Source organism: Sinocyclocheilus rhinocerous, unplaced genomic scaffold (genome assembly GCF_001515625.1).
Source record: "Sinocyclocheilus rhinocerous isolate Xijiao unplaced genomic scaffold, SAMN03320098_v1.1 scaffold3034, whole genome shotgun sequence".
NCBI lineage: Eukaryota > Metazoa > Chordata > Actinopteri > Cypriniformes > Cyprinidae > Sinocyclocheilus > Sinocyclocheilus rhinocerous.
Genome location: NW_015645508.1, coordinates 28,481 through 56,331, shown reverse-complemented (window position 1 = coordinate 56,331; position 27,851 = coordinate 28,481). Strand labels below are relative to the sequence as shown.

Sequence of the window (27,851 nt, the reverse complement as noted above, 5' to 3'; positions counted from 1 at the left end):
TCACCTCCCTGAGATGACGTTGAAGGGAAAAGTAGCACCCGGGTACGTCTGAACCCTCATCAATATGCCATATGCCAGTTTAAGCTAAATGTACACACAGGCCTTGGCGGTTTTGCTTTGATTTAGCGCACAGAGGAAAATAGTGGATCAACCGGGTATTTCCTCGTCTGTCCACTGATCAGATCTACTTCTTTGAGAAAGAGAAATGCCAACACAGAGCATTTCTTTTGTCTCTCTTGGGGCTGAAAATAGGGCACAGACTGCAGCTGCGGTTTCTTCAGTATTTCACTCTTTAAAGGGTTAGTTCACTCAGAAAATTCTGTCATTAATTACTCACCCTCGTGTCGTTCTAAACCCGTAAGACCTCTGTTCATCTTCGGAACACAAATTAAGATAATTTTGATGGAATCTGAGCTGTCTGACCCTGCATAGACAGCAATACAACTGAAATGTTCCCAAGTCACAAAAAGTATTCTTGTAGCTTCGTAAAATTACGGTTGAACCCCTGATGTCACATGGATTATTTTACCAATCTTCTTGCTGTGTTTCTGGACCTGGGAACATTTCAGTTGCATTGCTGTCTATGCAGGGTCAGACAGCTCTCAGATTCCATCAAAATTATCTTAATTTGTGTTCCGAAGATGAACGGAGGTCTTACGGGTTTGAAACGACATGAGGGTGAGTAATTAATGACAGAATTTTCATTTATGGGTGAACTATCCCTTTAACAAGGGGACATGATATTTTCCTCAAAACAGTTATACATTGTTTGGAAACAAATGCTTAATACTTAATACTGCATGGGTTGGAAAACTGAGCCTATTCAACATTCAAAGCATTACAGTCCCTACAATGTCTCTTGTGTGTGGTTGTTATTATTGCATGAATATTTCATATTCCATTCAGTATTCATTCAGTTTTTCTTTGCAACCCTCTACTATGCCAATTTCGTTTGCTAATGTGCATGTAAAGAGAGGAACAGTGATAGTCTACATGTTAGGCTGCTTTTCATGAGACTGTGTTGCACTAACCCGCTTTAGGATGAGAACACACTTTCCCTATGTCCAAACTATGTGTCAAGCGTATAATGCCAGCAGGTGGCACTGCAGTATTGTCTGAATTACCCTCTGCCTGTCTTGACTCTCTTTGCTCTCTGGTCCTCTTCCATAAATTAGCGACACACATTTGCAAGTAGTTTAGTTTCAATAACAACCCCTCTTTCTGACGGCATTGTCTGCTTCTGTGATCTGTATTTCATTGTTCTCTGAATCTGTGCTGAGATTCAAGATTTTGCTAATATAACTAAAAGTGCCACAGTTTGGCAGCATAGCCAGTTGATGAATACAGTGTTCAGGACATTATGACCTATTTAATGTTTGTGTATGTGTGTGTGTGTGAGAGAGACTAAAGAGTCACGTAATCAGTGATGTAAACATAATTTCTTAAGTTATAATTTTTGTTTGTTTGTAGACGCTCTCTAATTTCAGTCTCTCACAGCTTGCAATAAATGCTAATGTCTGTGTATGCTTTCTGGCACCACACACCTTTCCCAAAGCCCCTCCAATACACACACATGCTCTTCTTACATTATACAAATAACAGAGAGGGATTCAATATGCATACAAGTTCACCACAGAAAGTGTTTAAATCTTCATGAAGGCTTCATTAATGTCTGCAACCAACATTTACAGACCTTTCTCTCTGTTCCATCACCATAACTCAATATGATCCACAGAATGACATTAAAGCTGAAGCGTGTAATTTCTGAGCGAGTAACATCACAAATTGGAATTGCAAACAGAACTGTTTTTATATAGATTTCCAGAATTTCCCCCAATTTTTTATTGGTCGGACAAACAGATACCAATCTAAAAATCATACATTTCTGTATGAAATCACTCCTTTGTAAAATAGTTGCATTTTCTCATGAAACCGGATTGGTTAGGCCAATGTTGCTGCGTTGGATTGGTCGTAAACATAGGGTTAATCAACAGGAAAACCAACAAAAAGTTAACTTCACTTATAGGTGTTTCTTCATATTAACATGGGATAAATAAAGTAAAATAATGAGACACTTCAGCTTTAAATATTCTCTTTATTTCATCTTTTACCTCACTCCTCCCTGTGGGCTTTTTCTACATAAAATGAGTCAGGAAGAGAGAGAGATGGTCAGGAAGAATGGTTGCGGAGTGTGTGAAGGGGGTCAGCCATCGGTCCACCACCAGGCCTAATGCTGCTAGGTGCCTGCCTTTTATCTTCTCTCTCCTGCCTGGGTGGCTCCAACACCAATCTATTTTCATCATTTGATTGTGTTTGATTATGTACAGGGGATGCCAAATGATTCAAATGAAAGAAATGTCAATTTGTGAATAATGCACTTTTCTTTGCTTGGATCACAGGGGAGTATTATTTAACACTAATCTATTGCTCTCTAACCACAGAATTGTGTTTTATGGACACACTAAGAGGGTTTACGTAACCTTTATACCCTGCGTCACTGAGGTCCTGCCATATGCAGTTCATTGCCACTGATTGAGCACGCGATTGATTGTAGCCCTTATGTCTGGATTCATTTAATTCATGCTAGAATAGCACTTACAGTTGTCTCAGCTGCCGAGACACCACTGCTTTCAGAGTAAAAATACAGCCCGGTCTTCCTTCACAGCTCAAGCGGTGACTCATACCAGTTCAATAGTTCATAGTCTTTTATGTTACAGTTTTTACAATCCTTCAATGACAAAATGGATATGTTTAATGAGTAGTCAAATGAGAAGAAAGCAATTAACATTTCCTTCCCCCCATGATGGACATCCTTGCATTGTGCTCAGAAATGTTGTAAGCATGAGAATGAAACAGCGACTTGTAACAATTTAACTTCAATTAAGGCATAGATACATACATGGCCTGAAATACGGCTGCTGTCTGTATTTATGGCTTCAGCTTGACATCAGTTTCTGATATCACTGCAACCTAACCTTGTATCTAGTACTCCTGCTGAGCATGCTCCAGTTTCCACCAGTATTGCACCTGTCTGTCCGCCTACTATCGCTGCTTCGCCCAATGAGCTCCTTTCGGAGACGCAGATAGCCAATCAGGCACCCGAGCCTGATGCGGAGCAGAATCCTGAGCAAACCATGGTAACCAGGTAAAGTTGCATGTGTTGCATTTTGTGCTTGCTTTACCTTTACTTGGTTTATTGTATTCCCCATTGGTATGTGTGTATATGTATATGCCTGGCAAAAGATTGGAATTAGTAAGATTTTTGTTTTTTTGAAAGAAAGAAAGAAATTCTTTTACTCAGCAAGGATGCATTAAATCGACCAAAAGTGACAGTAAAGACTTTTATAATGTAGAAAAAAAAGATATTCTATTTAAAGGTATCCTGGGAAAACACATTTGTTTCCAATGTTTTCAACATTGATTATATATAAATGTTTCTTCAGCAACAAATCAACATATGAGAAGGATTTCTGAAGGATCATGTGACTCTGAAGACTGGAGTAATGGTTGCTGTAAATTCGGCTTTACCAACACAGGAGTAAATTACATTTTAAAATATATTCAAATTGGAAACAGTTATTTTAAATTGTAATAATATTTCACAATATTACTGTTTTACTGTGTTTTTGATCAAATAAATGCAGCCTTGTTGAGCATAAGAGACTTCTTTCAAAAACATTTAAAAATCCTACCGACCTCAAACTTTCATGGTGTTATTTTATGTTATTTAAGTTGTTATTGCTGTTTTTTTATTGTTGGTTTGTTTGGGTTATTTATTCCTAATTTTACTTCTTTTTAAAAAAAATTTTTTTAAAGAACACGGTTTAAAATTTGATTACTTACAGGTCATTTGTTTGGCTGTGTGTAGGACATAGTAGTGAGTTATTTCAATTTTAATTAACTTCTATTAGTGGAGACACGTGATAGATGTTGTAGAAAATTAACTATTTCTATTAGATTTGAACCTAATATTTGAGAGATTGTAGGACAAGAGAGATTGTTATAACAAAGAGATTTCATTGATCCTGAAGATTCAAAGCAAAGCCAATCCTCCAATCCTATTAATGTTATAATCAATGACTTTAATCCTCTAATATGATCTTCTTTGTCTTAACCCAATTTCTTGTTGCAGCTGCTGCTTCATTTGCTACAGCTTATTACCACTAATACTCTTCCCCCAAAGGAAACTAGAAACTCATGTTTGATTGAATACATGTCGTCATTGCCAGGATGGCTGTCTGTTGTGGCCTTCTGCTTTTATGAGTGGCGTCTCTTTATCATCACATTGTTCAACACCAGGACTTGACACAAATAAAAACCTCCCAAGACATCCATGAACTACTTTTTAAGCTTAAGATCACCATAAGCACTTATATGTACCATGTTCTTGTGTTACTCTAACAATAACAGCAGGAACGGGTGTTTATGAAACCAGATATAAAGTGACTTAATACATTTCCTCTGGGGGTTGAGCATTAATTTTCCTGACATGGTTTTTTTCTTTTAATGAGGTACTGTGTCAGTACTACTACACCTGATGCTGTTATGTGACCCTCAAGTCTCTAACAGTCCCAGTCAAGTCTCAGATCTCAAAGTTAGCCTTATTTTAATAAATCTCTTTCAATTTCTTATATGTAAATGTTCTTATTTAATATGTATTATTTCATTTTATCTTTTATACCAAGTCAATTTTTGAGACCCAAGTGTGAGTTTTCATATCTGGGCATTGAAACACATATCCCAAGGGCATATATCAACCCATTCTCATGTTTCTTAAGTAAGTTTGTTTTTGAGACATGGCAGAAACTCTTTGCATGTATCCATTGCTTACATTGACACAGCAGTCTGTTAAGTTTATTGCATCCAGACTGGAGTGAACTTCTTATTTATACAAATAATTATATAAATAACCAAGTTTCCATGTACTTATTAGAAACCACAGTCGTATTTTTATTCATTCAGATTTAGTTGACTATCTTTCATTTGTCTCCTACTACAGGAAGTGATTGGGTCAGCAGGTGACTCCGTTATATGAAATATATGAATCTTGTGTTAAATTAAGTCTTTTTTTTACTGGCTATTGAAATGCAGTTGTTGGTACATGGTGGGTCTTTGATTTGAACGCATATGTTTGTTTTCTGTTTTGTGTGTGTCTGCATGTCTTTATGTTGGTAAGATGATTTGTTCATGGTCTGTTTGTTGCCATGTTCACTCATATTGTACAGTACTGATAGTGTACTGTTGTTGTATTCAGACAAAACGAACAGAATACATATGACTAGTTCTTTAAAGAGTTACTGTATATTCAGTTAATTTCCAGATGTATTTTGATTTGGAAAACCAAAATATCTGATCCTGTTTGTATTTTTTTATAGACCATATTTGGATGAGTTTGGCAGTCGTACAGATATGAGTGCACATGTCCTCTCTCTGGTTCAATCTAGGCATGATACGTTTGACTGTCCACCATTTTTGTCTTTATTACATTATAGCTTCAACTTGCAGACCTCTATGGGTTACAGTTCCCAGTACAAAACCTCCATGTCCAGGTACTGCTGTGGTCCTGCTCTGTATTCAAACACAATGTGTTTTCTCCCTCCCAGTGTCAGTGTGGCCTGTCAAATGTGCCATAACACATCTTTTCTCCTTTACTGCTTCTTTTAGCCAATTTACCCAAGGGATAATACTTATGCTTGGGGTATTGTTCTTTTAACTTCATGTTATAACCATCCTTGAATATGTGTCTTTATGTATATAAATGGAAAGGGTTTGTGTAACCTGGTCATTTTGCTCAAATCAACGGAGGCTCTCTCTTCTAACACTTGTTGTTGGTACTAGACTGTCTTTTCCTTGTGCGCTGCTTTGTTAAAATAACAATAATTCTTGCATTAAAATTGTAATGAAGGGATTTAAGGTAAGACATCTTCAAATGTGTATGTGATAGATTATGTGGTCAGACATCCTTGGATAATATTAGCAGTAAAGTCTATGAGAACTGAATGTGCATCCAAACTTTGAGTCAGTAACCCATTTAAGCCTGTGGACAACTAAAGTCACCAAAGGAAATATCACTTTTTCTATTTGTAGACTATAGATGTTTTATAAAAAAAAAAAGCTGACATACTGTAAAAATAGACAACCTTAGGAAAAGCTTATGACAACTTACTGGATAATGTGCCATGTGGTGTTTAATTCTTGTTGCCCTTTCTGCATGTTTACACTTGCAACTTTATAGTGGAAGATGTGCAAAACACTTTATTATTTTTGTACACGTTTCTTTGTGAATTTCTGTATAGAGATATATACCACATATTTAAAACTTAAAATGCAGTTACATGGGCAAAATATGGGCATCAATGGGTTAAGTCTTGTCAAATGTGTAGCAGCTCTTTATAAAACATCAATAATGTAATTAATACATTACAATTATAATTAGTAATGTATACCTTTCAGTACCGCCACTCCCTATACGCAGAGTACACAGTTTGCGTAGGGCACCAACTCCCAGGGGGGCACCATCTCAGTTGCTCAAAAAATTGCACAAAAAAAAACGCTCGCACCTCATGTTTGCGGCTGAATGCAAATGATCAATGATGACAACTATGCCAGTGAAAAGACATCAGCAATCCGGCGCCGAGAAAAGAAAAAGAAAAGGGAAAAAAAAAGAAAAAAAGATGAAAACGAAGCCAGTGCATCACTTTCAGGTACATTCATAATCCTTTGACATTTTTTTGGCTGTTGACGTTAATAACGTGTTTTAATGTCGTAATAATTTCACCACCACCAACGCATCTAATATTCTTTTAGTTTCCATGTTCCCTTACGAAAATTAGGCATGGTTTTGTTACTTCAAATAATAATTTACAAAGAAGTATTAAGGTAATATATATATTTTTTGTGGTTAGGCTTATATAAACAGACCTAAGCCAACAACAGCCTTTAAAATGACTTAAAATGCATTATATAAAAACAATGAGGCAATAATGATTGGCTAATTAATAATTATATGGTCTCATTGAATAACACTGTTAAAATACATAATGTAATACAGAATAAACAATTTATGTATATTACATGTTATTACAAATGCCTGCAAAGGGAGCCAAAGAACTGGTAATTGCTGCTGTTATATACAGGACGATCAAATAGGCTATTGACCAAACATTTAATTCAAATATCCACTTAATCTTAGATTTTTGGCCACCTTTTTGCTATAGATGACACAGCCTCAATCATTTCTTCAAAAAAAAACAAAAAAACGTGGACATCACAACCCTTACAAAAATTAACCATGGTTTTATCGTAAAACTGCTTAATTTTCTTTTGCGTGATTTCTGAATGCTTGAGACTATAAAATCAATCAGACAACTGTATTAATAAAATCATAGCCATAACTGTCTAGAGTTACAATTGTAATTTGTAAATAATACAATTTAATTACAATTTATTTATTTATTTACTTTTATATTTTATTAAAGTTCTATTTTGACCCCTATAGTAGGTGTTTTTTGTTTGTTTTGTTTTTTACTTCCATAATATTTGAGGGAGGGGGCACAACAATACAATCCTGTATTCCTGTATTCAATCCACCCATTTGACCAGCAGCGGCCCGATACCTTCAGCTCAAACAGATGAACAAGTCATCGGTTTGATTGCCAGGGAATACAAAAATGTATATCTTAAATGCAGTGGCTTTAGATAAAAGCATCTGCCAAAAGTGTAATGTTTTAGATTGATCAGGAAAAGTTGAAGTAGTTTGGAAAAGCAGGAAGGCGGAGTAGCTTCTCATTTAAACTGAAATGTTACTGAGTTTCTGGTCTGTTCTTCTGTAGTTCTTACTCCCAGCTCCCACCTATGCAGCAGCCACCACCACCCATGCAGCACAGCTCCATCCAGATCCCCGTAGGTGCACCTTCACCTAAAGTGGTCAGCACTGCCACCATTATGCCTGCAGCCTACTCAGCTGCCCCAGGTAGCCATTGCACATACGTGAAATAATTCAGTGTATGTGTGTGTCCATCTTTGTATGCAATACTAATTCATGGGCATCTTTTAGCACCAGCTCCTCCAATGGTTCACAAGCCTGCTCCACCTCCACCTGCTCCTGCCGCAGCTCCAGTGTCTTCTTCCAACAGGCCTCCTTGGGTTACTGACGAGAACTTTGCCCATAAATTTGACCCTAGCAAACCCACCACCACCTCCACAAACGTCAGAGTGCAGCCTCTTCCCCAGGCGGCCCCACCACCACCGCCCTACATCCCCAACCCCGTCCCTGCTTCCGTTCCTGTTCCCGCTCCTGCTCCTGCTGCACCCAGCCCTGCATTCAACCCCGCCCCCTTCCCACCAGTGGCTCGTGGAGTTGCTCAGAGGGCAGAGCGGTTTGCAGCCAGCAACAGAACACCTCTGTGTGGAGCCTGCAACAGCATCATCAGGTATGATAACACTTGTGCAATGTTCACCCATCTTAAATCACAAGAGCTCTTGTAATATATGTGTTTTTATTCAACTTCCCATACCTTCCAACTTTGGGCACTTTCATGTCCCAGAGGTTGATTTTTTTTTTTTTTTTTAAAGCAGATTTCAGGGTTTTTTGTTGTTGTTGTTGTTGTACCATGCCTTCATTGTACTACTTTTAAAACTGTGTAATTAAAACTGTTAAAAAACATTTTCATTAATTGAAATAAAGCTGAAATCAAATTAAATAAATATTAGATGAAAAACTTAAACATAAATTAGTTTAAGTTGAAGTACTAAAAGTATTCAAACTAGAGCTCAAAACTAAAACTTAAAATAAAATAAAAGTGAAATTTGAAAAATACAAGCTAATTCAATATATTTATAAATACAATAATAGTGTATAAATAATACTAAAATAAAAATGCATTTTATTTATAGATTTTTTCTTACCTTCATCACAGACGCAGGCATTAAATCTTAAATTATTTTACAGCATTCTCTAAGCCCTAAGGAGTAATGACTAAACTTTTTTTTAATGTGATTTATGTGAATGGAAGTGACACAAAAATATTCTTTTCAAGTGATATTTACCTTTATTTTTTGTTCATACATTTGTTTATTTTATTCATCTCATATTACATCCCAATCTCTTTTTGAGACACTTTTGTCTCCTTTCTATAAAAGCAAAAACTTCTGAAAAATGTCACCACAGCTGAGGAAGTGGAAAAACTTGTGTAACATATTTTTAAATATTGAAATCTAGCGTAGCGTTAGTTCTGGCAGGTCACGTTAGTCAAGCTTGCATCAGCTGACTCTCAGCTGATCCCCATCAACCTATGGGAATACGACACCTATCTAAGCATTCATATATAAGGTCCCCCAGTATTATCAGCAGTTTTCGCATTGCTCAATAGCTAATTACCCTCCTCCATCCCCAACTCCTCCTCTGTCAGTCGGGATTCAGCCTTCTGATTCTCCCTTGAATCAGACTTATTCTAAAATGTGTACATAACATTATTGAACTTTAACGATATCTGCAATACATTTATGTTGGTTCTGTTCTGTTTACCCTGGGGGGGTTATCGCTGCTCTCCCTGCTCTCATCCATGCTAGGCTGCATGGATGCGCAGGGAGTTCTTGCCCAGAACAGAACCATACCGCCAATCCAAACTGTATGCTAATTGTCAATAATCTTTGACGATAGTGGTCCTGACAGAAATATTGTTTATTTCACCTTTGTTTAGATTATCCTAGTTTTAATGATTTAATAATCTTATAATAGATTTTTATGCTATCAAAACAATTTGTCTATAAGTTTTTTTTATCAGTGTTTTTTGACTCCTCAGGGGACCATTCCTGGTGGCACTGGGTCGTTCCTGGCATCCAGAGGAGTTCAACTGCCATTATTGCCACACGTCTCTGGCTGATGTCAGCTTTGTGGAGGAGCAGAATAATGTTTACTGTGAAAACTGCTATGGAGAGTTCTTTGCACCTACATGTGCCCGCTGCAACACCAAGATCATGGGAGTATGTTGAAAACCTATTAACATTGTACACACATGCACAGACATGACTGTAAACACACTTCACAGATACTGACAGTTCATCCGCTCAACATCTGCTCAACAGGAAGTGATGCATGCACTGCGGCAGACCTGGCACACCACTTGCTTTGTGTGTGCAGCTTGTGGAAAGCCCTTTGGAAACAGCCTCTTCCATATGGAGGATGGTGAGCCGTATTGTGAGAAAGGTATGGGAGCCACTAGCTATGTCTGACACAAATTTGTATGTTTACAAGTTTGGTGTATGCAGATCCAGACTGCTATAATTTTCATGAAATGTTTCTGTCACCAGATTATATTGCACTCTTCAGCACAAAGTGCCATGGCTGTGACTTCCCAGTTGAGGCAGGAGACAAATTTATTGAAGCTCTTGGCCACACATGGCATGATACCTGCTTTGTTTGTGCAGTAGGTTCAAAATCAGTTTGTTAAAGCACTTGCCCATATGGTTTATATATAATTCAGCGCTGAGTTTGAATTATGACTCTATGCATTTCTGTCCCGACTTACAGGTGTGCCATGTGAACCTGGAAGGACAACCTTTCTACTCCAAGAAGGACAAGCCCTTGTGCAAGAAGCATGCACATGCCATCAATGTGTAGATGCTTCAACATTGCATCAAAAGCTGTCGCAATTAATACATTTGCATGTGTGGTTTATGGCAAGACATCAGTGTCTATCCAAATGACAAAAACGAATATAAAAGACATACAGTATATTAAATAGCATATTAGTAAGAGGATGAAACTAGACATTTTGACATTTTTAGGTCTTTCTTTGTCTTTATTATAACCCTAATACATTTGCATACATGCACTTGTTTGTCTGATAAAGGAATTTAAGAGATATAACATTTTCACTTTTTTTTTTTTTTGTTTGGTGAATTTATGCAACATACAATTTTTGTGATATTAGTGACTAAAACCTTCATTTGAAAGATATTAATATTGAAGATTGAAACAGCCTGAAAAAGTCTATGCATATTATTACGCCTTAAAATTTAAAGTAAACTTAAATGTGATTTTATTCCATTACTATTTGTTTTCTTGAACAATAATGAGGCCTATAGATCCCTGACTTGCTTATCAATCACAAAAGGATGTTAAATAGATTGAGGCTGTATGTTGTTTTGCAGTCTTTTCAATAATGAATGAGTGTTTTATGTGTTACTAATCTTGTTCATTTGTGCTTTTAGTGTGTGGGAAAGCATGTGAGCTAATTCATGCATATGTGATGTCAATATTAGCATTATGTGTCATATTTTTATCAACTCATTTTAAGAATGGGAGCAGGGCATCTGAAAAGGTAATAGAATTTATTTTAATTTATTAATTGTTGCCCTCACAGTGTATGCAAGACATAGTTAGCTGTAATAATGTCTAGCTCTCAAGGAGTATTTTTTTCTTTTCTTCAATTATTCATGTTTTGCCTTGTCACCTATGATAGTTGATTTTTGTTGTTATTTATTGTGCGCAAAACCTCAATATTTACAAAATCTTTGCAAATGGTGTACTGTTCTGAATTTGCATGGATAATTTACTTGTTTTCTTTGCTAAGAAGGAGGGATTAATATTTTTATTTAATAATACTTTAATTAACAAGACAAGAGGCACACACAGGATGCAAGTTGTATTGTTAATATGTAACAAATGGGGTACCTGAGACTTTTTTTTCTCTGTGGGTATATGCTACCCAATTCTGATGTACAACTTTAAGATTACAGTAAAGTTTTTGTTTCATGACTAGTGGCTATTAAAGAACATCATGGTTAAATTCTGAGATTGTAATTCTAGACACTCATGTTTTCCTATGTGATATTGACATTTTATCCACACAATTCACTTAAAATAACTTTTATTTATACATACTTTATAAATGTGTGCTTGATCTATATATTTTCACTGCCATATATTGAAGTTAATGTAACCTACCACATCAGTTGACGTGTTCTTAGGGCTATACTTTTGATTTTGGCTTTTTTTTGTTTGCTTGTTTTGAATATTACTAACAATGGTTTGGCATGTCATAACTGCCTCTCTTAAATTTAATGAATTGTTAGCTTCTTTTTTACACAAGATTAGTAAGTTACTTAAAATTACATTAATATCAGTGTTGGGTTCAGAAGTGGGAATGTTCTATCTTTTTAGCATTTTTTCAAAAACAGATGTATTTGATGTAATTTAATGCTATTGAATGGCACTTTACAAATAATGTATTATCTCAATTTGTCATTGCTGTATTCTGCAGTTCACCTAGAAATTACGGAGACAAAGGATTGATCCATAATTACATAAAGTTGCAGATACTTCAATAGTACAATAAAGAACCATATACAGTATGTGTTATGTGATACTCATTTTTATAAATATGACGTTCTGGGGTATATGTTAACAAGTGTCTTTAATGCAGTCTTTAATGCACTTGCAAACAAATGTCTTCTTCTTGGTCTAAAGAAGAAGACTTCTTTATGTATGATAGTTCAAACTGAGATGCAGCTCTACAGAATACTGTAGATTTACTGTATGAGCTAGGCTATTTTTTTTTCAAGTTGAAATGAAAAACTAACTAGTACTACTAATAGCGTTCTCTTTCTTTGTATTTGAAATTATCTTTTATTTTGTGTTTGAATAATCTTTCATTTAAGCCGAAATGATCATGTTCCACACAATCAAATGAAATGTTTAAAACTGTTTTAAAGAATGTATGCATTGTGCCGGATTCAAAAATGGCATACAAAAAGATTGCTGAGTAAGTGTAATGCTTATCATTCATTTAGTAATTAAAAATCAAAATAAAACAATGACATATAACAAATAATCTTTAAGTATTTAATTATGATGTACATAGGGCAGTGAGGAATTAAAAATCATCAAATTCATTTTTTACTGATGTATGTGCTGTTATTTTCACTCAAAAAGGTGTCACTCAAACCAAAGTATAACATTGTTCTCTTAACTGTGATATTGTTTTTAAATAAAACGAACTAATATTATTTCTATCTAATAGTATGATTTTTATTAGCATCAAACTGTCAGATGAATGTTTTTACTTACTAATGTGTTGAGATATAAGGCCTATAGCAGATATAACACTCAATATATTGAGACATTTGTTGAGGACGTGAATGTTTCGCGCTCATCGGCAGGGGGCGCTAGGAAGTCGGCGCATCAGCGCTCGCGGCTGTGTGATCATCTGTCCGCCGTCAGTGTAGTTGTAGTAAGTGCAGGACGCTCTGCTGTGATGGTCAGTGCCAGACCCTTAACAGACCTCAATCAGAGTCCATCACGATCACAACTACAAACGAACCGTCTGAGTTATTGGAGAGCGCAATAAATTGACGGAGTATACGGAAATAAGATTTGCTGAAGAATCTTTTCGGTAAGTGTAATGGAAAGTGTTAGCTTGGCTATGCTAAACGCTGCCTCGCGAAAGTTTGTTGCGCTGAATTTTCCATTTTCCACGTAATGTTAATGTTTTAAACGCGGTACAAAGGCAAAACCGACTGCCGTGGGGTGTTATATTTTTTACTACGCAGTAAACAAATGTACAAGGCTTAAATAGAAAAAACGACGAGCGTTGACGCGTTTATTACATGATTTTGTCAGGAGATTTCCTCGGAGTGAAGCGAGTTGAACGATAGCTAGTGTGCTATCGCCGTTAGCAAGTCAAAATACGTTTAAATTTACTCCCATAACTACCAATAAGGACCATCTTGCTTCAAAGCAATACTGTGTCTTTGTAATCTACATTTTTTTAAATGTTTAAAATAACATTCATCTGTTTTGAAGACGACGTCATTAAAAACGTTTGTAAAAGTCCGAGTGAAAAGTTATTAACGCGACAGTCGCGTAATGCTAGCAACAACTTCCCTAATAATCTGACAGCTGTGTTGCTTCTAAATATTTATTCATCTCTCATATGGAAACTGTTTTACATTTCATGTTTGTTTCTTTTCACGATACAATATCGTGCTTATTTATATTTTGCATTATATATTCTTTTCATGGGTTGTTCTTAACTGTTTTGATAACGTATCCGCCTCTCAATACAAAAAGCTGCTTTTGGGTCATATTATTGTATGCGTAAGTTTGTGGAAATTTATTACATTTAAATGATGCCGGTTTTACTGTAAAATTGTAATACTGTACATTTTGTACTGCTTTCCAAATTTTAGTCTCACTTTTGGCCATGCCTCTAGCCCGCTCAATACAAAAGCTGCTTTTAATTTATGAGTTCTGGGGGGAAGGGGGTCTGCTCAGCTCCTTTACCTTCTCAAGGAGGTCAAAAAACAGATGGTAACACTGCCTGTGAAGCGGTCTGCTTCGAGAGGCCTGGAGGAGAGAGGCTTAGTCTGAGGAAAATGGATTTAGTTTATAAAATTAAGGCTAAAGGCTCGTAGTATATACATGCCAGACATCTGTGCATTCCACAGCTTGATGCACGATCCCTTCTGAAAAAATATCAGTATCTGGAAGAGCTGTGCTGATGAGAACAAAACCAGGGTGTGTTAAAGTGTGTTCAATTCTGTCATTTACTTATTGTGCTCTGTAAGTTTCTGGAGATGTTAGCTGGAATATTAGGGAGCAAAGTCACCATTCATGTTCACAGTATTTTTTTTCCCTGTACAGTAAAAAATAAATCATCTTTTACGTTCATCATACAGGTTTGGAATGACATGCCGATTGGTAAAGGATGAACGAATGTAAATTTCTGGGTGATCTATTATGTTAATAAATGCAAAACAGTGACATCTTGTATGTCCTGTTATTTGTGTTGTGTAGCATGTGACGGTGTATTTACAGTAACTGCTAGAGCAATTATTTGTTCAGTCTTACTTTGAATGTTAATTAATGATCAATTGTTGTGCAGATGTGATGGTCATGTGCTTTTTCACAAAGTGAATAGCCTAGATCAGTGTTTCCCAACCTTTTTTTAGTCGCGGCACCCTTTGGAAATTTTAACAAACTTGTGGCACCCTACAAAATTAATTTTGTCACAATATTTGAATTTATAACTTCGATATGATAATTTCACCACGTGAAAGTGAAACCTGAGCGGTGGACAAATTTTCGGCAGCCGAAATTTCGGTGCATCTCTAATTAGTGGCGACATCAGAAATGGATATTATATAATAGATGCTTTTTTGAAAATTTTAGCAATTTAAAAATATTAAAAAATGATTTTTTACACGGCACCCCTGCTCTCGACAGACGGCACCCCGGTTGGTAAACACTGGCCTAGATGGTTTAGTGTAGGGGTTTTCAATCCAATAAGGCATTTAAATCGTTTTTTTGTATAAATACCCAGTTTTATAAATATCTCTCTCTTTCTCTGTAGGAAAATAATTTGTTTCTATTAAGTTCATTATTATTATTATAATTATAATAATTATAATCAACCATTTATTATTTTATTTCAATCAATGTTTTATTTTCAGGTATTTTATAAATTATTTATTTTAATCTTGTTTTTTTATTGTTTTATTATAATTTTTTTAATTTTATTTCTCTAAACATATCCACGGACCCCTAGCAATCCCTTGCAGCCCCCGCACTTTAAAAATGCCTGTTTTACCTCTTATTGACATGTATATATTCTATTTGGCTCCGATCTGCCCTCATATAATGTGCGGAAATCAATTAATTAATTGCTTAAAAGGCTGCAATATCATACAACTATAAACACAGATGTTTTTCCCCTTCTATTTGTTTTTTAAAATACCAGGCAAATCAAATCGCAATCGCAATATCTGTCAAAAAAATCGCAATTTGATATTTTCCCCCAAATCGCACAGCCCTAGTCAGGCCCAGATTGAGTTGCCCTGGAGCCCTCTAGGAGTGTGTTTCAATCTCAGCCACAGTGCAGGGGATCGGATTGCAGTGGGAGTCTGTGGCGAGGTGGCAGCGCGGGGAGGCTGGAGGGGAAGAGGGGGTGTGGGGACGGGAGGGTTAAGAGGCAGTGTAGATCAGGTTTCACATCCCTGCCTGCGTTCCTCAAGCTGCTGCGCTGTCTAAAGTCAGCCCCCCACCCTCCCTGACTCACTCCGGAGACAGGATGGCTAAACAAGAGGGAAAAACACACACGGCCACCTCAGACCTGGCCCCGAATGTATCACCCATCCCATCGTAAAGGTGCTGATGTATCACCCCCACCGTTTAGTCATATCATTCCGATCTAAAAGGTGGAAAACGAATCCTAGATGAGCACGGCCATTTGATACACGCTACTGAGCTTTTATTGAACAGACTTTTCTTTAACACTTACTGTAGGCTGAGGAGTCCTCTGTGCTTGTGCTTCCAATGGATGGTAGGAAAGTGAGGGAGAGCCATTGATTTCTTTAACTCTTTCTATGCCACTGTTGGTTAGTGTGATGGCAGATCAGATAAAGATAGATTGGATGAAGCTATGCAGTGGGAGGCCGGTGCAGTGCTGGAGAGTGGTCTCTGTTTATTCAGTATGCCCCAGCTGCCCTTTAATGGTATTGATCTGCTTTAAATACACTTGGCTATCGGAGTAAATTATTTAGAGTGGCACCGGATAGGGTGAATTCAATGATGGGTTGGGTTAGTGCAAAGACAACCAAAAAGATTTCGGTCTGGTCTTGTAATGAGTCACAATGCTTGGGGATTTCATTTGGTTGTAGAGACCCAGATAATTGAATTACATGTGCCTGTATTTTTTTTTTTTTAATGGCATGTAATGAACATCTTGTGAGAGTTGTAATGCCCGGAATACCTTTGACACACCAGGCCTTCTTGCTTATACCAGCACTTTTCTATTTGTACAGCAACTAGTCTAATTCCACTTGGTGGCAGGCTTTAGATACAAGCTTTTGATATTGTCTCTTTGTTCTGCTTTAAAAAGCTGATGTTAAAGGAATAGTTTACTGAAAAATGAAAATTGACCTTCCCTCAGGCTATCCAAGATGTAGATGAGTTTGTTTCTTCATCAGATCAGATTTGGAGAAATGTATTTATTTTATTATTATTATTATTATTATTAATGGTTGCTGGTTAGGCTTGTCAAAGTCTTTGTCTAAATGTAACTCACTTTCTGTTAGTACTGTCTGTTTTGTATATCTAAATACTTGTTTGACTTTGAATTTATTAAATTTGCGAATAAGAATATATCTAAAAAAAAAATCTAAATTATGCACTGGGAGTAAAACACCTTTCAGTTTTACTCCCTTTAGTTGCTCTCCTCCATCTCATTCATCTTTTCAATTAAGCTATGTTGTAGGTTACTCTGTGACATTACCAGGTTCAACATGATGCACTTTAAGTGAAAAGTGATTTAAAATTCATTTCACAGATTTCTGAACTATGAGTTGTTATCATGAATAGAACTACCCTATATGGCAGGAATAGAAACAATGTTTTAACCCCTTTATCAAATGTCTTTTCACTTGTTTATTCCTCTGGAGTATCTGTGCTTCAAAACAAGTAATGTAGCAGTGCTTCACCTGTGTTACTATAGGTTATGCTGACTGGATAATAAAAATAGGGTGGGTGATTTGGTTCCAACTATTAACTGGGTTCTCATGTTACCTTGGTTTAAAGATGCAGTCAAATATTTATTATTTATAAACTCTTTTACCATACCATTGTATTTCTTGAGTTTATTCAACTTTGATAGCAAAAACTAAATTATAAAAATGTAACATACTTTACGGCATAAACGGTTATCTTCTATATTTTACAGGGTTTTGTGGTACTATGCCAGAATCCAAATGCCATTTGGACATTCAGCCACTTGGATCCGAATGACACCTGTAGCCAGCCTCTATGCTTACCAAACACTATGCCAACATGCTTCACAGAAATGGATCTTTCTGTACGGTAAGGAAACTGCTAAAAAAATGTCACTTCTTCTGACATCCCCTGCAGTACAAGCAACCAAGAAGTGTGTTTTCATGTGGTGATTACATGACCACAGTAGATAAAAATGCTCCCTACGTCAGAGATGGCCGGACTGCAACAAATGGTTTCTATATGTTTAGATCTGGGAATTCATTTAAAAAAAAAAAAACATTTACATGTCAAAGTTCATCCATGTGTGGCTGGTTTCCAAGGCAACAGCCCTACCCAGTTTCTCTCACACCTGAGGTGCAGACTTGTGGTTGGCAGATGCTAAGCTGTGAAATATTCAGAGAGGAATTTTCACAGAGGAAAAATTATTTTCTCTTAAAAAAAGAAGTAATGTGGTTAATGATAATGCAAAGCTGAAAATGATATTTTTCTCTGAAAATATATTGAAAAATGTGTCTACCAAAGTTCCTTGAAGGGTATCTCAGAGCAGGGTCATCGTAAGTCTGGAGATGGTTCAAATTTGGAGACTAGATAGAGAGTTCGTTAGGTCTCTACACTGGACCCATCTCTCATCAAACCCCAGCACAACCAAATGCTCAGACCCTTTGGTGGAATGTGTGAGGCAGGTAATGGAAAATAAACGTGCAGTAAACCTCTGCTGCTTCGGTAATTCCAGGAAATTTGTGGACTTTTCCATCTCCATATTTGTTCCTATATAAATTCCAAGAAAAGCAGAGAAATATAATACAGTGCAGAATGTCTTTTGGGGGAACTGATCAATTTATTAAGTCACCATGAAATCAAGATATTTATAAATGATTAATTCATGCAATTTTTTAAAAATCCATTTGTCCTTGTAATCTTTAATCAAAACATAAAAATGTCCTACCTCTGGTGCGAGACAATCCCATTTACGTTACAATAGGAAGGAAAACACAGTCGCAAATTCCATTTCCTACTGACTTATGATAAACAGGAAAAAGGAATGATAAATAACATCATTAACATAATGCTGTAATGATAAATACCAACGGTAATTCTGATATAATTACATTTTTTATATTTATACAAATTTTTGCACCATAAGAGGTTCAGACATTTTTTTTAAATAAAACAAGCAAGAGCTAGTCTAAAAGTTTTTTTTTTCTTTAAGTAACTAAAAAATAATGACAAATCAAGCAGTCAGCACTTTGAAATTTTGGGGTAATTAGTCCAGTCATAAAGCACAACGATCAAATCGGCTTTTTTTGTGAGATTTGTTTCGTGTTTCACAGACGAGCTGTTCCGATTTTAGTCTGTCGAGCTGAGTTTCTTAACTTCTCAGCCAAAATGTGCTCAAATTTTGGGGGCTTTGTTCTAGAAATGGTGTCTCAACCCATTACCCCTCCAGAGGAATCTGGCCGAAGGAGCTCATATTGCACCCAAGTGCTCCACAGATTAACTTTTGTTCTTCTCCTGCCATCTACTGCTTTGTCACCAGTCTTGTGCTACCTTTAAAGTCTCTGCTTGACTGACTCTCTGCGATGCAGCTGCTTGACAGTGATTGGTGTTGTGTCAGGAAGAGATTTGGGACTTTGGTGAGGATGAGAAGAAGAGAGGATGATAGAAGAGAGAGAGTTGGTCGTGGGGCACATCTCAATTGGCGCTTTTCCACTGCGTGGTACGACTCGGCTCGGCACGGCTCAGTACGGCACGACACGGTTCGGCTTGGCACGGTTTGTGTTTCTTTTGGTAACGGTACGGTTCACTTGGAACCCCAACCGAGGTGGTACTAAAAAAAGTACCAGGTACCAGGTACTGTACCCAGTGGAAAACCCCCCAAAAGTGAACCGTACCGAGCCGTACCATGCAGTGGAAAAGCGCCAAATGTGCCTAGGTATTCTTATGCTAATCCTTTCCTGGGATGAGGTGCAAAGCAGCCAAGCAAACAATGGCAGCGGAGCCAGAAAGTCTGCCCTGCATTCTAGCAGGCCTTGAAAGGCATGTCGGGCATAGCGCCGACACTGAGGGAAGGCAGCCTCCAGTACTGGGAGCCCTGCTGTAAGGAGGAGCCCCAGGAGGGACCAGAGGGCCAAAGCAGGCCAAGAGAGCGGGGGCGAGTGGGAGACAAACACCAGACCACTCTGCTCATCATGCAGGCTGTAGTTAGAAGTGATAAGAGAGGCAAGGTGAGATTTATTTCACAGACATGTCTATTTCATAATATTATCAAACATTGGCTTTTTCTTCTAGTTGTAACCCCCACCCAAACCTTCTGTATGTTGTTGCGAACTGTCATTTATGTTGGCTTGTTGACCTGAGGGAACCCTTGAATTATGTTCTGCACATTAGGAAGGTCAGATATGACTCCTTCCTCAGGGATTGAGAGAGATTCATGGTCAAGCATGAAGCCTAAAGTATACTTGGGCTGACTGTGTTCCGTGCACTGTGATGTAATTTTTGTGTCAGTGTGGATGGTGTGTGTACAACAGCGCACACGCAAGGTAAAATGTTGAGACAGAAGAGTGCCAAACTCGTCCATCTGCACCCATCCAGTACACTTTGAAAGCTGTGCACAAAATGGAGCAGAATGCAGAAAATGAAGCATAGCCAGGCCTTAAGGTTGACTCCAAAGGAGCACCATAGTTAAACATCCCCATACAATACCCCTATTCATTCAGCCTCCTAACATAAATTTATGGCGCCATCAAAGCCTTTCAGTGGGCAAAGCTCCAGGAGTGTCTGATGAAACACTGAAACATAGTGTGCCTTATATATTGCTTTTTAAGATCTGTGATACTTTTGAAGCAATAATAGTGATAGATGTCCATTCAAGACACATGACCACTGGACTTGTTTTATTTGAAAGTCTCCAAGGTTTAGCAGTAGATTTAATCTGTCTAATATTAGAAGTATAGTAAGCTGTTTTCAGGGGTGTCCTTCTCTCCACACTTTTGTGTGTGTGTGTGTAGATCCGAGTTTTGTCTTCATCAAGTCAGGACAACATGACCCAACTTGTTCAGCCATTCATGTATAAAACGTCTGAATAAAAGTTGATTTTCAACTGTTTTCAACATGGATAAACATGGAGCACCAAATCAGCATATTACAACAATTTCTAAAGGATCATGTGACTCTGAAGACTGGGTCTTTCAAAACTGGTGACTGATGCCTCTAAACATCCTCCTGTACTGTGTTGCCTCTCTTCCCACTCTTTCAACCGTGAATGTTGTGGGTTTTTACCCCCATATTTCATTCCTGAAGCAAAAGACAAACTGTTTTATCTTGCATATCCTTTGATAGGACTTTGTGTGCTTGTCTAATGTAGTATCTTCACCATATCTGTACACTTATAAATTTAACATGGCTCTTTATACCGTTCTTTTTTCTAATGTGTTTGAAAGTGATGCCACCTGGTCAATTGTGAGGCATCATCTTTGCAGCAGGCCTCAAAGCTAGCCTCAGACTCTTGTCTCCGTGTGTAGGTGCCTACACACAGCTATCTTGTCCCCTTGCTTTGCGGAGGCTAGCTTTGTTCCCTTGTTATCCGGTCAGGGATGTATGAAAGTGGGGCACAGGTCGGGGCTCTTTGTCCCCCTTGGGCAAATCAGAAGTGACAGACACCGGCCCACTCCCCCACTAATTTGTCCCCCCCTCAGGACAGACTTCGCTCAGGGCCACTAATTGCAGCGAGACGCACAGGCCTACAAGGGAACAGACACATCACGTTATTAACGCTGGAAGGGGCCAACGGGGTAATTGTGGAACATCCTTCATCAAATTATTTGGGCATGTTTCAGCATTCAAGAGTAGCGCCGGCCTGACGGGTTGAGGGGTCAAGCCCAGAAAAAAGAAGGGGGCAATGATGTTCAGTGCTACCAAGAAAAATTACAGCACTACTTAATCAAGTCTGTTTTTTTTGTAATATTGAGGAATTGTTAAGCTATAGATGATTTTAGACATTTTTTGTGTTTGTAGACATTGTGTTTAAACTCGTGTAGAAAGATGCGTTGAGACGTGTATGATCTGCTTATCACATATTCTTTGTTTCTTTTATTATTTTAGTGCCGTGGACCCCGTGAGGATGGATTTCTGAGTGTCTAGTGCCATCATCATCCCCCAGCTCTTCCTCTCATTCTCTGCATCTCTTCAGCTCCACCTATACGTTAGTGTTCACTGGGATTTCAAGAGCATAAGCAGCCGTCATCACTGATCTCATCCTCAGCCCAAAGGTTACGACAACGCTGTTTGACGATGACACAGCTTTTGTATGTCACTGTGGTTTTGGCCAAAGTCTGCTTGCTTCTGAGGCTCTGTGCTGGAGGTAAGGGTGTTTTCTTTACTTCACACCTGTGTTCTTGTCTTCACCTTTCATTTACAGTAGCTTTAGCTTATATTCATACTCTTCACATAAGCCAAGCACCGTCTCAAGCATGTAAGTGACATTCGAACAAGGTGATAGGTAGGGTTGGGTATCAAAAACCGGTTCCATTTTAGAACCGGTTCCAAATTTCCAAGAACCGGGTAATCGATAAGACTCGTGCATTTCGATTCTGATTAACGATTCCTGCGTTCGCATTTTAATGTGATTTATGACTTAATTTTTTTTATATTGGATTTTTTATCTTATTGGAATCGAAACTAGGAATCGATAAGAATTGGAATCGATAAGCAAAATCGGAATCGATAAAATTCAAACGATACCCAACCCTAGTGATAGGTGTTTGTCAAGCCTTTTTGCAACTGTTCTATGCAAACTCTGCTCTGAGAGTTGTTATATATGAACACTCCACATAAATGTGATCTCCAGAGTAGTGATCGACCGATATTGATATTTTATTACCGATACCAATTATTTGCATGTTTATGTGCCCGATAACTGATATGCAGAACCGATATTTATTTACTGTTTTCAAGTAAATAGCTTTTCCTGAGCATCAACCACATCAACCGGGTGAGTGAACAGCAATATAAAAGTGGCTTCACGAGACTAATGATGAGCAAATATACAACAGAGAGAGAATTAAATTCAGCGCTTTTATTTCCAACATGCGCTCATTCATGGCTGCATATTATTTAATTCAGGCAAAGTTACGTCTTTATTGGGACAGGACTTGACGGATTATCTTACGTGACTCCGTGAGTTGGTCTCTATTTCTTAGAGCCAAGCTGCATAAACTACATATCAGGCATTTATATAATGCATCTAATTTGTGCATAAATGGCTGTTATGTTAAATAAAGTTTACTAACTATAGCAACTATATCAAGTACCTGCACGCCGTTGTTGTTGTCTCCTCTCCCCTCAGACGCCGTGGTGCAATGGCGATCCTGCGCGCAGTTCTCAAAACGCCCACAAGATGGCGTTTATCAGTGAATCCGATATTACAAAACCGATATCCGATTATGGTAAAATGCTTAAATATCGGGAAAAATATCGGTAAATCGATATATCGGTCGATCTCTACTCCAGAGCTACTGTGAGAGCTCGCCTCAAGCATTTCAATATTTAATTCTGAATGGAGAGTTTATCAAATACTCATCAAATGCACACAGACCCTTTTGAAGAAATTAAGAAATATATTGCTGTTATGTAGTAACATAATAGTAATCGAAAGTATTACGCAATATCACACAGAATGGCTGTGACTTAACTATAGTCTCATGCCACAGGTAATTTAATTACACAGATAAGACTTTATTTGACAAAAAATAAGAATGTGTTGCTTTGTTTCATGCTGTGAAGCTCTGTATTGAAGCTCTTAATTTGATAAGAAAATAATGCAATGTAATGTTGTAAATTGTTATATTTTCATTTGAACACAATGGAGGTACAGATGGCTGTTTTTGTGATTTTAAAGTTGGTTTAGGGGAAATTCCTTCATCACTTTCTTGAAGATACAAGTTTAAAGCTGAGACACACTGGTTGTTTTGAGTTTCGCATTCTCTTGCATCTATTTGTTTTTTTGGGGGGGCTTTGATGTGATTGTAGTACAGCAGGGCAGGAATCATATGTGCCCGTCTGAACGTTTCCATATGCTTAATAACGTGATGTTTACTGATGTCAAAGAAAACTGATACCTTTGTTTAATAAAAACGGCCTCCCTGAGACAAACTAACTGATGGTTGCCTGTGGACAATCAATGAGCTGTGAAGACAAACAGCAACGGCCGATTACTCGGAAAGCAGTTTTAGTGCACAGAAAAAAAAATTGTTTGCGTTGAAAAGCCTACTGCTTTATATTTTAGCTCATATTGTTTATGTTAACATACTTTAACTCTGAACTTCTGCGTAAAACAATAGTTTGTGCTCTGGTTTAGAACACCCTCTGATATCTCTGAGGTGTGTTTACTCATGCCAGGGAGTTCAAAAGACATCTTTCCCATCGTGACTCACTCCTGAACCACGAGCCTCTCGGAGGCCCCCCACTAAAGGAAGCTGTTAAAATGATTGTTGCTGCTCTCTCTTCCTTTTTTAGCACATTAACCATTTCCTCTATGGCACTTCACAATTGCTAGTTGGTAAGAACTATTCCAAACACACCGTTTTCTCCGGAAATACTTGGGCCTTTTTGTGCTGTTAATTTAATTTAAGATTTAAGCCCCTATTTAGTAGATTTTAGATATTACAAGAGGCTTGCTTGCTTTCTGTTCCACACTGACTGTAGAACTTGAGTGGTTTATTATTTTTTATTAAATTTTTAAAAAAATTCACCTACATTTTTGAATGAACAAATAAAGCGTTTATTTATTTGTTTTAATGTGTATGCTTGAGAAGTTTTGAATTAATCATATTTAGTCCACACTAAGAATTCAACGCATGCCACTTCAGATAAACTCAATTTTTTAAAAACCTAGTCTTTTATTTAATTCTGATCAGTTAGTTGAGAGAAAGAAAAGTGGTCTTATCATATTTAGTCCACACTAAGAATTCAACGCATGCCACTTCAGATAAACTAAATTTTTTAAAAACCTAGTCTTTTATTTAATTCTGATCAGTTAGTTGAGAGAAAGAAAAGTGGTCTATTAACATGCCAAGTAGTCAGATCTTCAAACAGCTCAGTTTTCCTTTAGAGTTCATATTATATCAAACATCAGTCTAATGCCCTTGTCAGTGCATTTTTGTACAGATGCAGCAGAAAAGTAGGAGATGGTTGAAACCAGAGACGCAGCATGAAGGCGAGGACATTTGACTTCTCAATGCGCTGTTGTTTCTCTCAGTGTTACAGTTGTGTAACAGCTAGTTAAATACCTCTATAGTACATCTATTTTACCTTGCTCATCAGATGCACCCCTGAGATGTAATTTCAGGAAGGTGTCTGCACCTCTGAAACATAATCGTCAAGAAACAGAGAGGTGACATTGGCAACTGAAAGCCCTCAATTGGCTCCAATAGTGCAAAGTGCTTTTTTCCCAAGCAATTGTGCACTTGTACCTGGATTGAATAGTGAAAGAGGTTAGCACTCCTCCTAGGGGAGAAGAAAACGTGTTTTAAATGCAGGCAGGCATTTAATTTCGTGAGGTGAACAAATAAAATGCATGTAAAATTGCCTTAGAAATGACAATTTATTTCAGTATACTGACTTAATTCAGCTATATTTAATTCCCAGTTCTCCACCAAGTACAATTTCAAGTGGCATGTGTGAGGATTAATGTGAAGTGGGATATAGTCAATGAAACAATGCATTGCTGTGAAGGGAAACAGTGTAATTCAGCTTTGCTGTAGACTGAAATCTATTTTTGATTTTCTTCTTTTGCTCTCTTTCTTCCCTTTGCACTTTTTCTCAAGTGAGAGAGAGAGGGTAATGGTGTGTATCTGCTGGAGAGTCTCATTATGGGGGGATGATCTGCCAGACCTCAGACTCCACTGTAACTGGCGGCAAAATTAGGCACACATGTGAATGTGGAGGCTCTAATGGGCCCCTCTGACACATCAATCATCGCCCACAACCAGTCACAGGCCAGCAGCGGGCAGAGATTCTTTGCCCAGTCAGAAGGACTGCTTTACAGCTATTTTGACGAGTTTTGAAATCCTGACATTGTTGTAAGTTGCACTTTTTTGCCACGCCCATAGATTTTTGTGTAGGGATGCACCAAAATGAAAATTCTTGGCCGAAGCTGAAACCGAACAAAATGAAACACTGGGCCGAAGGCCGAATACCGAACACGGTTTTTCAGGTTTTTTTCCCCATGTATTTTGACCATTTTTTTCACCATTGCATAAATTAAATAGCCAAAATGTGCTTTTTACTGTTTTGTCTTGTTTTTCAAAGAAAAAAATCAATTACAAAACAACAATTTAAAAATATTTAACACTAAACATTTTTTAACATTCTAGCAGACATTATACCAACAAAGCACAATTTAACTTAAAATTAATAAGTTACTAAAATAGTATTTTTTGGCGATCAGAACCCTTCTTGAATCAGGCATATATTTTTTACTGTAAAATTAAAAGCAGCCTTGCTGAGCAGAAGAGACTTCTTTTAAAACATGACAAAATATTACAGATCCCAATTTGAACACTGTGTGTATGCTATAATAAATGTATTAACAGAGCTGTTGTAATTATTATCATTACAGTGTTTCCCCTGCCATTATATTAGGGGGGCGGCCCGTCACCCCCCTTGAAGGTCAAGTTCATTTTATTTAATTATATTTTCTCTATAGCGCCAGATCACAACAGAAGTAATTTAAAGTTGCCTTTCCTATAGAACAGGTATATACCTTGTTCTTTTATTAAGCAAACTAAATAGCCTTGTTATTTATCTTATTTACATGAAGGCATGTCATTTCGGCTCTCTGCATCACGCACAGCGGTGTTCCGCCCGATGCGTGCACACACACACACACACACACACACACAAGTGAGCCCACTCCCACTAGTATTTGTAAATATTAAGCCGCAAAACGATTCATATTTAAATATGAATTCTGCGTGTCTCTGTGTTAATGAATGGCACAGACGCGCGGTTTTGTGTAGTACTTGTACTGAAACGAAACTTGTTTTTATGCTTTCAAATATTTAGACATGCTTAAACAGAATTTGGTAACAATGAAACATAAGGTTGGGAAAAATAAAACATTTCATAGGGCCCTAAACATGTAATATTTGTTAAACTTTTAATAAAATTGATGTTAAATTGTTTGTTTCATGATTTTAATTAATTAGACATGCTTTTTGATTAATAAAATGTAATTTAACCATTAAAAAGGAGTCCAGAAAAAAAAAAACGGAGCAACTGAGCAACTAACGAGTAACAGTTTCAGTGCAGATTTTCGCTTTGGACTTTGAACCCTGGTTAACAAGCAGATCCGCCACGAGTTCGTGCAGCTGTCAGAATACATGCAATTTGTGTATGTATTAGAAAACATAATGTTCTGCAGTTTATTCACTAATTGTTTAAGGCCATTTCGCGATTTCAGTCATCATACAGTAACCAGCAACAATCACCCCTTCCTCTTCTCATCGAAGACATGCGATGCAGTACTAAACAGTCTCACGCTGTCAGTGCTTGTAATGATTTTTGTGTCTTTCTCGGACAGTTTAAATGCTTCCGCATTAATGACATGTTTGTTGCATTATAAAGAGTGCGCGCCTCTCACTCTACACTAGTTGCTATTTGATCGCATCACGTCATTGTTCGGTACAATTTAATCAGTCTTTTCGCTTATTCAGCTGAACACCGAAAGAGCTGTTTTTGCTATTTTCGGCCGAATAATTTCGGTTGCCGAACATTCGGTGCATCCCTATTTTTGTGCAGTTTACAATGAAAACCAGATTCAAGATCCTTCAATCCCAAAGTCATTCCTCAAGCACTGACCCTGAGTAGAGAGAATGGAGAAAAGGAGTAAAGAGTAGTGGTTCAACGGAACACACATCTCACGGTTCGGATCACATTACGGTTTTTGACCCACGGATCGGATAATTTTTTGGATCAGCAAGAAAAGAAAAATATTTCAAATGAACTTGCTTTCCATTTAGTACTTAAAGCGAAGTACTTCTTTGATACCACAGCAAATACTACTAGATTAACTAAGAAAGTT

The 27,851-nt window shown here is 37.4% G+C and overlaps 2 protein-coding genes across 9 annotated transcripts in view; both read left to right on the top strand.

Annotated features, from left to right (window-relative positions):
* The window catches only part of LOC107706030 (LIM domain-binding protein 3-like), a 48,385-nt gene extending 36,429 nt beyond the window's left edge, over positions 1-11,956 (top strand). For 5 of the 8 annotated variants that reach the window (XM_016509590.1, XM_016509587.1, XM_016509589.1 and 2 more), the window contains 8 exons: positions 2,987-3,145; positions 5,493-5,549; positions 7,833-7,972; positions 8,057-8,432; positions 9,804-9,984; positions 10,087-10,207; positions 10,312-10,427; positions 10,532-11,944. In XM_016509590.1, coding sequence (XP_016365076.1) covers positions 2,987-3,145; positions 5,493-5,549; positions 7,833-7,972; positions 8,057-8,432; positions 9,804-9,984; positions 10,087-10,207; positions 10,312-10,427; positions 10,532-10,621 — 1,240 coding nt within the window. In that variant the 3' untranslated portion in view covers positions 10,622-11,944. Of the gene's footprint in view, positions 1-2,986; positions 3,146-5,492; positions 5,550-7,832; positions 7,973-8,056; positions 8,433-9,803; positions 9,985-10,086; positions 10,208-10,311; positions 10,428-10,531 lie in introns of all 8 variants that reach the window. The other 3 variants (XM_016509588.1, XM_016509591.1, XM_016509592.1) reach the window with 3 other exon arrangements.
* Positions 11,957-13,226: 1,270 nt separating this feature from the next.
* Positions 13,227-27,851, top strand: part of LOC107706029 (bone morphogenetic protein receptor type-1A-like) — a 25,833-nt gene continuing 11,208 nt past the window's right edge. Inside the window, exons 1-3 of the mRNA XM_016509584.1 lie at positions 13,227-13,397; positions 17,721-17,857; positions 21,872-22,130. Coding sequence (XP_016365070.1) covers positions 22,061-22,130 — 70 coding nt within the window. The 5' untranslated portion in view covers positions 13,227-13,397; positions 17,721-17,857; positions 21,872-22,060. The remainder of the gene's footprint in view (positions 13,398-17,720; positions 17,858-21,871; positions 22,131-27,851) is intronic.